Source organism: Nicotiana sylvestris, chromosome 12 (genome assembly GCF_000393655.2).
Source record: "Nicotiana sylvestris chromosome 12, ASM39365v2, whole genome shotgun sequence".
Lineage (NCBI taxonomy): Eukaryota > Viridiplantae > Streptophyta > Magnoliopsida > Solanales > Solanaceae > Nicotiana > Nicotiana sylvestris.
The window spans coordinates 109,938,380-109,953,186 of NC_091068.1; the positions used below are offsets into that span (position 1 = coordinate 109,938,380).

General features: G+C 43.0%; 1 protein-coding gene across 1 annotated transcript; it reads left to right on the forward strand.

The window, feature by feature from the left end:
* The first annotated feature begins 202 nt into the window (after positions 1–202).
* Positions 203–3,358, forward strand: LOC138883527 (uncharacterized). The gene is made up of 2 exons (XM_070164221.1): positions 203–553; positions 3,293–3,358. Exons 1-2 carry the CDS (start codon positions 203–205, stop codon positions 3,356–3,358), a joined length of 417 nt encoding a protein of 138 aa, XP_070020322.1.
* The last annotated feature ends 11,449 nt before the right edge of the window (positions 3,359–14,807 follow it).

Sequence of the window (14,807 nt, forward strand, 5' to 3'; positions counted from 1 at the left end):
ACCGGGTCGGTGTATGGGTCTTGACACTTCCTTTACATGTTGGTCAAGTAAATAGCCTCCACCACAAGTGTTTCAACAAGATGTTAGACTTATTAAATCAATCTCAATCAATTCAAGTTGCTTTTGATAAGCAATCTGAGAAACAAAGAAATGAGCACTGAATTCGTTTAATTGCATCAATCGATGTTGCAAGGAAAGAATAATGACATTGGCCAAGTATTATCCAGATGAGTTTGGTGAATTGAAGTTTCGAGATCTTAATCAGCAACTTGACACTTTCATATTGCACATGAAACATGGTGACGCTAGATTCTCGAATTTGAAAGGAATTGGTGATTTGACAAAAGCGTTGGTTGAAGCAAATCTTGTGGAGACATATTCACTTGTTTATTTACTTGTGAAGTTGACTATAATTTTACCTGTCGCGACAGCAACGGTAGAAAGAGCATTCGCATCCATGAAGTACATCAAGGATGAATTGCGTAGTTGTATTGGTGATGCATTTTTAAATGATTGTTTAGTTTGTTACTTTGAAAAAGAAGTATTTGCAAATGTAAGCAACAATGCTATTATTGATCGTTTTCAGAGTATGAGAGCGCACCGAGTTCAAGTATAAGTGGGTGATGTACTTTTGTTATATTAGTATCAATTAAAGATATTCTATAATATTGAAGTTTGTATTTTGATTTAAGTTGTGCCTTCTTTAGTTCTTTTTTTGGGACAACAGTAGATTACTGTTTGTATGTCACGAATTGCTATTAAGGCCACCCAGCTTGTTATACATTTTAAAGTTTATTCCAATTTAGTTCATGTGTGCGCAAGGATGTGCAAGAATTTTTTTTTTGGAATACTTATTTTAAAATTTGTGTTCGTAGGCCAATTTGGGAGTATGATGAAGTTGAAGTTTGTGTTCGCGGGCTAATTGGGGAGTCTGATGAAATCAAAGCGTAAGGTCTTCTTACTTTATTGTAATTTTTTGCTTTATATTATATAGTGGATTATGCTACTTATTTACTAGTCTATTCTAGAGTTTATATGTATTTTTTTATTGGCTAATAAAGTTTTGGGTAATTCACTCTAATGATAATGGTGGCCCTGCCATTCTCAAATCCTGGGTCCGCCTCTGCTTGTGCATATGCCAGAATGATCCCGAAACTATTACCTATATACTCCTCGATTCCCAATAGTTGCACCACTCTGGTCTGATATTAACATGGACCAGAAAGTCACTAAACTGAACAATCTGGAGGACCCCCCAATTCATTGGCTAAAACAAATTATCTTACGCAATGACGTTTCCAACTCACTCAATATCCCCAATTCCATCCTCATACCTTTATGTTCTAGCATATTTGGCTAGCTAGAACTGCAAAAGTCTTTAGCATGCATACAACACCACTCTCCTCTTCACATATCCTTAATATGGCAACAGAGTACTAATACATTACTGTTCCACCACCATCCTCACATGGCCATATATCTCAACATATCAAATGGCACCCTTAGCATTGCAACTTTTAAACTAAACATCGATGGTTCAGCTAGGTTGAATACATCATAGAGCGGGATTGGCAGTGTAATACGTGACTCATCAGGTACCTATTTATGGGCTTTTGATAAGTAGGGATTTTGACTACTTATTAACATATTTTTTCTCTTGTCTTAGTCCGAAAGTATTGAATTGTGTTCCCAAAACTAATGAAATCATGCAAATTGTTGCTGGAAGTTTGGTCTCCCATGATGAATTCCGACCCAAAAAGCAGACTTCCAAAGCACAAGGCAATAAATGGCACAGAAGCAAAGATATGCAGTCCGTAGAAGAAATTCTGCGGCCGTAGAAGAACTTGCTGACCGGAGAATTCCATCTGTGCCCGCAAACGAAGAAGGAAACCCCAATAGAACTTTCAACAATGTGCAAACCACACATGAAATGTGCGGCCGCAGAACTAGACTTTTATTGACAGATTCAAAGTTCAGAGAATATGCAAGAAGGCCAAGTCCTGAAGACCTTGTGAAGTGTGCTACAGGCCGAGTGTGACTTACAGGAATTTTTGACAAAAAATCGACTAATTGTGGAAAGAAGTGCGGACCGCAGGTGATTTGTGCGGATAACATATTTTTGGGTGCTATAGCAAAGAAGAACTGCGACTGCACAATTATTTTGCGGACCACACAAAAGAGAGGTTGAAAGTAACAACTCTCTAAAGTTTAGCCAGTCATAGAAGAGGTTGATGTGCGGCCGCATGAGAAATTGTGCGGACCACATAAGAAATCTGCGGCCACACACAAAACTATGCGAACCGCAGAGGGACAGCTAAGAAGAGACCCCAGGTAACAGAATGCGGACCGCACTCGACCAACTTCCCCTTATTAGACCATACATATAATTAGAAGAGCAGAGGCAAGGGTTACGGTTTTCACTCTTTGAGCACAAAAATAACACTCTATTGAAAATTCTTGGTTATTCTATCTGTCCACACACACACACAACATCTCTAATCATTCACTCACTGCACTCGTTCATCTGGTATGCTTCAATTCCTTATTAATTTTCTTTGTTTTTAGTTTAATTTATAGATTTTTAGTTCTTTTTAGGCCATTTGTCATTAGAATTCAATTGTGTATCCATGTGGGGGTAAATCTGTAATGGGTCAACTAATACATGCTCTATGGGGAATGGTAGCATATTTACATGTTTCTGTGATGTTGTCATGTCGAATTGTGCACAAAATTGCAAAACCTAGATAGAAAAAAAGTTGAACTGTGCGTAACTTTTGAATTTTGTGGCCACACTTAAATTTGTGCGATCCGCAGATAATGATTTTAGGGCAACATAGTGAAAGAACGGATCTTCGACCGCAAGTGAAATTGTGCGGACCGAAGAATTCCCATTTCGTCCGTAGAACACCCTAGTTACTGTCATCAGAGAGTCTACACTTTTTGTCTCCAATGCATGGTCACATGTCTAATTGTGCAGACAACAGAAATCATGTTGTGTCCGCACATCAGAGAATTTTCTATCATCAGAGAGTTAGCATTTTAGGGTTTTAAAGGTGCGGTTGCAAGTGTAATTATGTGGATCGCACTTCACTTTTGCGACCACACAACAAAATTGTGCGGGTGATCCCCAATCTGCGACCGCAAGAAAATTGTGCGAACCGGAGATCCTTATCCTGCAAGCATGCTTTGACTGTGAACCTCACTGTGTTTTTTGGTATATATCTTACTTGCATGTCCCCTGTGTATGTTTGAACATTGAATTGCAACTAATAATCGCTTTTGCTTGATACAGACAATGGTTCGATCTAGGGGAAGATGTGACACTTCTAATGGGAGGGGTGAACTTTCTCAGGGATGAGGCAAGAGTGCCTTACCTCTTGCTCAACAAAAGGAAATCAGAAAAAGACAACATCCAGGAGAGAGAGAGAGAGGGGTGCATACCTCTCCTAGACAATCTCATATGCCTCTCCGTATAGTCAAGGCCGTCAGGGAGATTCCAAGTTAGGGACGAGCCATCTTCATCTCATAGCACTTCCGAGGGATCAGAAAGCGCTAGTCAGGCTTCTAAGTCTTCGGCTGCACCAGTCCCTATGACATAGGATACACCCATTGAGGATATCCCCGATGATAGTAGATGCGGAGATGCTATAGCTGTCGGGCTTGAAAGAACAAAGAAGAAAGATGTTTGGTAGGATCGATTTGTTAGCTTGGAAGCTTTCACTAGCTTCCGCACATGGTGGCCAGCAAGGTTGCTAACCCTTGAGCGATAGTTTTTACTGACAAATTTGGTGAGGTACAACCCGGTCGTGCTGAGACAATTTAGAGAACGCAAAAGGTGGATGTGGTTTACTCGGAGCGTTATGGATGCCAAGGAATACCTTGTCTGGGAATTCTATGCCAATGTGGTGCATATCAAAAAGGGGACAAAGGGAACAAAAGTGCGTAACCTCAAAGTGAGATTTGATCAGCACACACTCAACACATACTTGGGCTTTGATGATGTTAAGCCAAAAGAATACTTGGAGAAGTGTGTATTTGGAGATGCAGTCTATCCTTCATTATTGGAGATTCTCGCAGCACCAGGACCACCACCACCATGGATTTTTACTGGGGTTCCTATCCACCGGAGCACACTAATCTTCGAGACAAAAGGGTGGCAATCCTTTGTCTACAGCAGACTGGACCCGAGTCAAAATGAAACTCACTTTGTGATTCCTCGGGCAGTCTTGGTTGCTTCTATTATGGCCAGGTACCCTGTCAATGTGGGTGTCGTGATGTGACCCAATATCTCAGTGATCGTTTGGCAGGATAACTCGTCTTACCTGTATCCAAACACTATTACAGAATATCTAACGGATGCGAGAATAGAGCCAAGGGATTTTGATATAAAGGTAAAGCCGAAGAAGCCTTTCTTTTGGTACTTATGGATGTGAACAACCCGGAAAGGAAAGTTTAGCCTTCTACCACCACAGGACAGTCTGATAAGCCAGTCATGGTAGTTGTTGAGATAGATGATGTTCCATCCACTTCAGTCGAGCCTTCCACCAGTGCCGCAACTATGCCTCTATAATCATCTACATTCCTTACTACAGTTCCTGCCACAACTTTCACCTCATCTTTGAAGCCGGTACTTGATAACTAGGGATTCTTGTCTATTTTATACTCTTTTTTGCTTGAGTTTTGGACTAAAAATGTATACAAGTAATCCCGAAAGCTTACATGTTGTGCTTGCTTGCAGGGTTTGGTAAAAAAAAAGTGACAAGTAGTCAAAACCAGCTCAAAAAGGAGTGAAACCTAGACTAGTACCAAGAACAAGTCAAGGCACTGCTGTAGCATAAAATCCATTACAGGTGCAACAGACCCACAACGGCCGCAGTCCATTTAGTGCGGTCCGAGGTGGAAAAGATCAGAGAGATGTAATTTTGGAAGCTCAAGCACTGCGGTCCGCGATAGATTCTTCACGGCTGCAGTAGCCTCATCGCGGCCGCAATCCATTTTATGCTGCCCGCGGAGAGGGGATTCAGAAAGCTGGGTGTTTGGAGGTTGGAAGCCATTGCGGTCCGCGATCTATTTTGTGCGGTCCGCAGTGAAGCCACCGCGGCCGTGGTACATTTTATGCAATCCGCAGTGGCCAGATTTAGAGACTGAGAAATGAATCTAAAAAGCCTCACTGCGGCCGTGGTGCATTTTTCGCGGTCCGCGGTACCTTTGTCAGGGGTATTTTTGTCCAGAAAATTTGGCCTTGTATAAATACTTCTTTTTCACATTTTTAGGATATCTTTATCTTAGTAGAGCATGTGAACGACGGTTTTAGTCCTTTTTTAGTAACAAGGAATTGGGTGTATTCAAGAGATTGATAGCCCCAATTAAAGGGTTAAACCTAGAGATAGTGATACCCGACTTGAGCCTATATTGCTTGCACAATTTTGACACCTAATTGGTCTTGAGAAAGTCAATTTGGGCAAAGTCACTCAAGCTACCGAGAGGTATAGAGTGAGTAGTTCCGTGCCTTGGCTATATTGCAATCCCCAACATAACAACGTTGCCTTAGGCTTTAGATCCCATCAAGTATTCACCTAGGAGAAAGTCATTTCCATATTACCTCTTTAACCATTTAGAAAACCTTACAAGCATTCATACTTAGTTTAGTTTCGCATCTCATTCGCATAAAATTAGAAGTAACAAACAAATAAATATGATTGGGAGTGTAATTAAGAGCACTACGCACTGCTAGTTTAGATAGGAATCCAAATCCCAAACATTCTAGCTCCCTGTGGATTCGATCCTGACCTTTTCGGGTAAAAGCTGCATCGACCTCTCTTGCCACTTTGTAGTGGTGTAGGGTTGGACCCATTCACTTTTTGGCACCGTTGCCGGGGAGCTAACGATTTTGGCTATCTTTCTAAATAGTTTTGTGTATTATTTTTCTTTCCTTCTGTGTTACTAATTTTTGTGTGTCGCCAACTCAGGTACAAAATGGTAGCAAACAACAACAACGCACCTCTTGGAGACCTTCCACCGGGGGAGGAGGTAGATGACAATATTGATGATGAGGTACCTATAGTACCTCAAACTCAAAGGAGAGGCCGCCAGGCCAATGATAATATTCCAGACCCTCCCTCGCCACCTCCAAGAGTGGCTCTTCGGGTGCTTCCAAACCAAGGATATGCTAGTGTAATTGTCCCACCCCAGATCCGGGCGGGCAATTTCCAAATTACAAATGTGATGCTGACTTTGTTGGAGCAGCGAGGGTATTTCACAGGTGCTCCTCATTAGAATGCTTACAAACATCTTAAGGGTTTCGTGGATACCTGTTGGGGGAGCAAGCAAAAAATGTGTCAGAGGATGCACTTCGGTTGAGATTATTCCCCTTTTCACTTAGAGGGAAGGCTTTGGATTGGCTTGAAAGGCTTCCCAACCATTCTATCACTACTTGGGATGAGTTGGCGGATAAATTCATTGCAAAGTTTTTCTCGTCGGGCGCCACATGGCGACCTTGAGGGATGAAAATTTTACTTTCAAGCAGGAGCCCAACGAATCACTGCATGAGATATGGGAGAGATACCGGACCATGGTAAATGAATGCCCAAATAATGATATGACTGAGGCAATGATACAACAGACATTCTACCGGGGCATTAACACAACGAATCAGTGCATAGTGAACCAACTCGCCGGGGGCAATTTCATGAACATACCGTATGATGAGGCTAATGCAATATTGGATGAGATGGCTGACACGTCCTCCGCTTGGCAAAGTAGAGCCAATGTGCCATAGGGTGACCCCACGGTCATTCATTTGCACAAAGAGCTTCATGATCATGGGCAGGCAATAGCAGAACTGATAACCACAATGAACCAGCTAGCAAAGGCACAATTACAACAGGTTCAAACTCCACGGCAGGTGAATGCTATGGAGGGTGTCAATATGTTAGTGAACAAAAGAAGACAAAGAGGTCAACAGAACCAAGGGAGTTCAGATCAATATGACCAAGATAGTGGTGGGTTCCAAGATGATGGGTATGATGAGGAGAATGAAGAAGTGCAATACGTGAACAACCATCAGGGCTAAAGGGGAAATTCTTCCTACCAACAACAATAGAGACCCCAAGGCAATTGGGGAAATCACCAACAACAAGGGAATAGTAATTGAGGGAACAACAACCAAAATGCAAATTGGGGTAACCAGAACAATAATCAGAACAATCAGGGTAATTGGAGTGGGAACAACAACAACTGGGGTGGAAATAACAATCAGGGTGGTTGGAACAATGGCAACCAAGGAAATCGGGGGCAAGGCTTTCAAAGGCCCCTAATGTATCAACAACCGAACAATCCACCCCCATTTCCATCCCTTCCTAGTTCTTCCAATAATGAAATAGGGAGAATCGAAATGATGTTTGAACAGGTGATGAAAATAAATGCAGACTCTGATGCCTAGTTGGCATCCCACAATACTTCAATCAGAAACTTGGAGGTTCAATTAGGCCAAATCTCACAATCCTTGAACACTCGCCCTAAGGGAGCTCTACCTAGTGATACAGTAGTCAACCCGAAGGGTGGGAACAATTTTGGGCATGTAATGGCGGTAACTACAAGAAGTGGACGAGGCAGTGATGTGAATGCCTCCAAACAAAAAGAAATTTTGAGTGATGAAGTTGAGTTGCAAGAGGATGAGATCCCTTTGGTGGTTGAGAATGTGATTGATGAAAACGTGAATGAGGAAGTGACGATTGATATCCAAGATGCCGAGGTAGAAACTCAGAATGACGTGAACCCGTCTAGGGAACACGTAATAGACATGCCGAAAATGGTTGTGCCTAAAGCCAAGACCCCTTTGCCAAGGCCACCTCCACCTTATCCTCAAAGGCTTGCGAAGCAGAAAAATGAGAACCAGTTTAATAAATTTATTGACATGATGAAGAGCTTATCAATTAATGTGTCGTTGGTGGAAGCTTTAGAACAAATGTCGGGGTACGCTAAGTTCATGAAAGGCTTGGTGACAAATAAAAGATCCATGGATTGTGAGACCATCAAGATGATCCACCAAGTTAGTGCAATAGTACACTCCATGGCTCCAAAGCTAGAAGATCCCGGCGCTTTCACCATTCCTTACATCATTGGGAGTGCAAACTTTGCAAAAGCTCTATGTGATTTGGGGGCAAGTATCAACTTGATGCCTTACTCCGTTTTCAAGATTTTGGGTATTGGGAAACCTAGGGATACTTTAATGAGATTGCAAATGGAGGATAGAACTATGAAGAGGCCGCTTGGTATTGTAGATGATATCCTTGTGCGGGTGGACAAGTTCATTTTGCCAGCTGATTTTGTGATCTTAGATTGTAAGGTAGATTATGAGGTTCTGATCATATTGGGAAAACCTTTCCTAGCAACTGGGAAGGCCTTAGTTGATGTGGAAGCAGGGGAACTCACCTTCCAGGTGGATGATGAGAAAATGGTCTTTCATGTGTGCAATTCAATGAAGCAGCCCAACAGTTCTGAAGTGTGCTCTTTTGTGGATCTTGTCATGGCAGTGATAGTTGATGATACTAGTGCAATGATTAATATGGAGGATCCTTTAGAGGTGGTATTGTTGAATCTTGATGTAAATGAGGATGAAGGCCGAACGAGGCAATGCAAAGCCCTCATTGGAACATCAAAGGAGGTTGAACGAGGCAATGAAAGAAGTTGTGAAAAAGGAGGTGATTAAGTGGTTGGATACGTTATGTACCCCATCTCTGATAGCTCTTGGACTTCGCTGGTGCAATGTGTGCCGAAGAAGGGTGGTATGACCGTGGTTACCAATGCGCAAAATGAGTTGATTCCTACTAGGACTGTCACCGAGTGGAAGGTGTGCATGGATTACCGCAAGTTGAATAAAGTGACCTGCAAGGATCACTTTCCATTGCTTTTTCTTGATCAGATGCTAGATAGACTTGCTGGGCGTGCCTTTTACTGTTTCTTGGATGGGTATTCTGGGTACAACCAAATTTTGATTGCTCCGGAAGATCAGTAGAACACCTCCTTCACGTGTCTGTATGGTACTTTTGCCTTTTCTAGGATGCCATTTGGGTTGTGTAATGCACTGGCTACATTCCAACGGTATATGATGGCCATATTTACCGACATGGTGGAGGACATTTTGGAGGTGTTTATGGACGACTTCAGTGTTGTGGGTGACTCATTTGATGAATGTTTGAAAAATATTGATAGAGTGTTGCCCCGTTGTGAAGAAACCAACCTTGTGCTTAATTGGGAGAAATGTCACTTCATGGTTGAGGAGGGCATAGTCCTTGTCCATAAAATTTCAAAGCACAGTATAGAGGTGGACAAAGCTAAAATTGAAATAATTTTAAGGCTCCCTCCCCCTACTTCATTCAAGGGAGTTAGAAGTTTTCTTAGGCATGCGGGGTTCTACCAGAGATTTATCAAAGACTTTTCGAAGGTAGTGAATCCCTTGTGCAAGTTATTGGAAAAAGATGCCAAGTTCGTGTTCAATAAGGGATGTATGCAAGCCTTTGAACTTATCAAGTACAAGTTAACCACCACTCCTATTATTACCGCACCCAATTGGACCTTGTCTTTCGAGATTATGTGTGACACGAGTGATGTTGTGGTTGGGGCGGTCTTGGGTCAAAGAGTGAATAAAATGTTTCATCCGGTGTATTATGCGAGCAAGACAACGAATGATGCTCAAATGAATTACACGGTGACTGAAAAAGATTTGTTGGCTATTGTGTTCGCCATGGAGAAATTTCGACCATATCTCATGGGTGCCAAGGTCATAGTTCATACTGATCATGCCGCACTCCGGTACTTGATGACGAAGAAAGATTCCAAAGCTAGGCTAATGTGATGGGTATTGTTATTTCAAGAGTTTGATTTGGAGATTGTGGACCGGAAGGGTTGTGAAAACCAAGTGGCGGACCACTTGTCCCGCTTGGAGGAGGAGGGGAGGCCTCGTGATGGCCTAGAGATCAATGATTCATTTCCCGATGAGCAACTCCTTTCTGTGTCAGTGAATGGTATGTCATGGTTTGCGGACGTTGCTAATTTTCTTATGACTGGTATTGTCCTGTGTGAGCTCTCTTCTAACCAAAGGAAGAAGCTTAAATGGGATAGTTTGGACTCTATTGGGATGAGTCGTACTTGTTCAAGATCTGCACTGACAGTGCGATCCGGAGGTGTGTCCTAGAGGAGGAGCAATTGAGTATCTTAGAGGCTTGTCATTCCTCTCCCTATGGTGGTCATCATGGTGGGGTGAGGTCTACTTCGAAGGTTCTTAGTTGTGGGTTTACTGGCCAACTTTGTATAAGGATGCAAGTGAACTTGTGAAGAGATATGACGAATGTCAAAGAGCGGGTGGAATTTCGAAGAAGGATGAGATGCCTCTCAATACTATTCTCGAAGTTGATATTTTTATGTGCGGTCCATTGATTTCATGGGCTCGTTTGTTAGGTCATGTGGCAACACATATATTCTAGTGACAGTTGACTATGTTTAAAAGTGGGTTGAGGTCGTGGCTTTACCCAATAATGAAACCCGGAATGTTGTTGCGTTTCTCAAGAAGAGTATTTTTACTAGGTTTGGCACTCTTCGAGCAATCATAAGTGATGGGGGGAGTCTCATTTTTGTAATCGAGCTTTTGACACTTTGCTTGCAAAGTATGGTGTCAGTCACAAAGTTTCTACTCCTTATCACCCTCAGGCGAGTGGCCAAGTTAAAGTCTCAAATAGGGAAATCAAGAGTATATTATCAAATACGGCCAATGCAAATAGGACCGATTAGTCAAAGAAATTGGATGATGCTTTATGGGCTTATAGGACTGCTTACAAGACTCTGATTGGTATGTCTCTATACCGGTTGGTGTTTGGGAAAGCTTGCCATCTACCGGTTGAGTTAGAGTACAAGGCCATGTGGGCTTTGAGGAAGCTAAATCTTGAATGGGATGTGGCAGCAAATCTTCGTGTGGAGCAGCTTAATGAACTTGATGAATTTCGATTTCATGCCTACTCTAGTTCATCCTTGTATAAGGACAAGATGAAGTACCTTCATGATAAGTATGCTCGTGGCAAGGAGTTCAAAGTGGGTGATTTGGTTTTCTTGTTCAATTTCAGTTACGTCTGTTTCTGGGAAAGCTTAAGTCGAAATGGAGGGGACCTTTTGAAGTGGTTCTTGTGACTCTGTTTGGTGAACTTGACTTAAAAAACAAAAATGGGGAGGTCTTCAGAGTTAATGGGCACAGAGTCAAGCACTACCTTGGCAAGATTGATGACAGCCACATGGTGGCACTGATCCATCTAAAGTGATTTGATGGTAACTTGCATCGTGTCGCGATGTTAAATCAGGCTCTTCTTAGGAGGCAACCCATGTGTCTTTCTTTTTATTTTTCTTTAATTTTCCTTTTAGTGTAGGATTTGCTTTTGGACTAACTGGTTATGAGATGTGTGTAGGGATGTTTTGATGCAGTGCATGACCAAATTGGAAAAATGTTGCACTCTCTGAAGATTGGGCCGCTGCCGCAATGCATTTTTCGCGGCCGCAATGGCCTAATTGCGGGGGCAAAATTTCATTGCGGTTCGCAGTGTTAAATGGTCAAAGGTGGGGATTCTCTGAAGTTGTCACCGCAGCCGCAATGCATTTTATGCGGTCCGCTGTAACCTACCGCGGCCGCGAAGCATTTTGTGCGGTCCGCAGTGACGTCTTCCCCAGTGCTTCATGTGTTTAAGTACCGAGGACCGCGGTGCATTTTTGCGGTCCGTGGTGGGTAGGTGTCGTGGGTCCCAGGTCCTTTTTCTATAAATAGGACCTCAGATCTTCATTTACATTTTTCGCTCATTTCTCTCTAAATAGAAAAAGTACTGTTCATCACGTCCTCTTTGCACAAATTCAATCACTGATTCTCATTCATCTGTACTGCATCTCATCTCTGGTACTTTAAATCTTTCCCTAGTCTTTAATTGTGTTTTATTTTCTTTTAATTTGTTAGTTCTACTTCTTTTTCTTCCCTTTTCTTTCAATTTTTAGCTTAGGGTTGCATAAGTTATTTAGATTAGGATTAATTAGTTAAAAATAATGATTACCTAGTGGGTTGATACTATGTGGATTAAGGCTAAAAATGAGAATAATTTTGAAACCCTAGGGTGGAGTGCTGAGTATGGCTTACCGCAGTCCGCGGTGCCTTTCTGTGGTCCGCGATGCTATTTTATATGGGCCGCGAGGGTAAAACTTCAGAGAGGTAAATGTTAAGGACAGCGGCCGCAGTCAATTTTTTGCGGTCTGCGGTGCCTTACCGCGGCCACACAATATTTTTTGCGGTCTGCGGTGCTTGGAATTAGAGAGTGGGTATTCTAAACCCCACTTCAATGTGGACCGCAATGCCATTTTGTGCGGTCCGTAGTGGTACCTTTGCGGCCGCACTACTTTTTATGATGTCTGCAGTCAGCTGTTTTTAATCATATTCTTCACTGTTTCTCCTGGTACTGTGATACTAACAAGCACTAAATGAATTATCCTTGTAGACAATGGTTAAATCATAAGGCGGAGGTGAAAAACCGAAAGGCAAAGGAGAGTCCTCCCGGGGTAGGGGACGAGGTATGATCAAATTGACCCCCAAGTCCGGAAGGCAAATGGGGACACCAGAAGGTCAATAAAGGCTGCAGATAGAGCTGCTTCCCATTCAGAGGGAAGTGAGTATTTGCCCTCCCGAGAGGCATCTGAATCTGATTCAGTGTCGGAGTATGTTCCTGACTGGCCGGAGAGGCATAGATTGAGAGATGTGCCCACATCTCCGGGCTCTCCTACTGCTCAAGCTTCAGTTCAAATTTCTTTTGAGTTGTCTGAGGGCTCAGCAGAGAGCAGTGATAGTGCAACATTAGCTTCAACAGCCGGGGAGGATCCCATTGCTGAAGAAGGAGGGGGTGTGCCCCAAACCGGGGGGGGGGAGAACTAGAAACCCGGAGGCTTGGCAAGATAGATTTGTTAGTGAGATTTCTTACCACAAGTTTCGAGAGTGGTGGCCCGAGAGGAAATTGATACTTGAGCAGAAATTCATTGAGAAGGACCTTCTGCCTCACAACCCTAATGTGAAGAGGCAATTCAGAGAGAGACCGGGCTGGGAATACTTTTCAAGCATAGTCGAGGAGGCAAATGAGCACTTAGTCAAGGAGTTCTACGCTAATGCTGCCCACATCAAAAAGGGCACTAAAGTGACTAAAGTGCGGAATTTGACAGTGAAGTTAGATGGGAAGACTATCAATGGCTACCTGGGCTTTCGGAGGAAGATGAATCACTGTACTTAGAAAAGGTAGCATTGGATGAGGCAGCCCGTCCGTGGTTGGCAGAATACCTGGCACTCCCGGGTACCACCCCAGCATGGTTGACATCAAGAGTCCTAATTTTGAGGAGAACTTTAAACTTCGAGGCAAAGGGGTAGGAGACTTTCGTATGTAGTAGGCTAGACCCCACTACTCATGAGAACTCTCTACCTATCTCCTAGGCAATATTGGTGGCTTCTATCATGGCGGGGTACCCAATCAACATCGGGAATGTTATGTCTAAGGTGATACAAGGGTGGTAAATGAAGGTGATAGATCCTACCCCTTCCCAAATTTCCTGACAATGTACTTTGAGGACCAAAATGAGAAGAAAAGGAAGTTTGATGTGAAGGTGAAGCCAAAGATGCCTTTCTCCTGGTACAGCCTCAAGGGTGATGACAACCCCAGAGGAAAAGATCCTAAAGGCAAAGCCACTGCTTCTACTGGCCAGTCTGAAAAGCCAGTAGTAGTACGTAGTAGCTTCTTCTCAGCCTTCCTCAGCTACACCAGATATTTCCCCAGGACCCTCTACTTCCACCGCTCCAGATATTCCCTCATCCACAGCCTACCCTTTGACTGCCCACCGTTTGAGCCAAACCCTTGCCAGTATCAACAACTGGATGCAGGTAACTACTTCTAAGATGTCTGTGCTTTCTAGCTCGGTGGCAGCCCAGTCCGTACCCCTACAGCCACAGGTTCCAGCCTCGGTGGAGGAGACTCTCAAGGAGATTCTGGACAACCAGAAAAAGCTCCCGGAGAACCAACAGTTGATATTTGAGGCTATAGGTACTCATGGGAAAGCATTGAAGGAGCTGACTAAGGAAACAAAGAAGCTGAGAAAGACTCGAGCATCAAAGGAGTCTGTGAAGGAGTTGAGGGTAGAAGTGGAAAAGATGAAGGTTGTTGATCATTTGCCATTGGAGCTGTTGTTGCATGAGCATCCTCCAGTAGCTCAAACTGAGCCAGAGGAGCAAGAGATGGAGAGGGCACCTAAGAGGATGAGAGTGATCCCACAGGGAGGTTCCTCTAGCCAGCCTCGGGTCTCAGAGCAACCACAGGTCCCAGTGCAGGCACATGTTATAGAGGTCGAGTCACAGGTTCCCGAGCAGTCCCAGGACCCAGGGACCCAGGCTCATGATCCCATGTAGACGGAGGGCCAATAAGAAGTTTTTCTTTACTCTCTATCTTTTCTTGAGCTATTTTTCGTTAGTTAGAATTGAGGACAATGCTAGTTTTCATTTGAGGGGGTAGCCCTGCTTTGATGATATTGGGTTGTAAATATGATACTATTTCCGTTTTATTATGTTTTTTCACTTTTGATATGTATATAATTTTTACCAATTTTTTCACTTTTCATACTTTGCAACCTTGGTCTGTATATAAAGTTACTTTCTGATGTATATATTCATCTAAATCCCCTATTGTACATATTCATTTTACTTTTCACATTTTCTTTCATAGCTTCTTACTTCATTTTTGTAGTTTCTTATT

Coding starts and splice junctions, on each gene's coding strand:
- LOC138883527 (XM_070164221.1), top strand. CDS start 203: ATGACATTGGCCAAGTATTATCCAGATGAGTTTGGTGAATTGAAGTTT. Junction 554..3,292: donor AAAAAGAAGTATTTGCAAAT/GTAAGCAACAAT, acceptor TGCTTGATACAG/ACAATGGTTCGATCTAGGGG.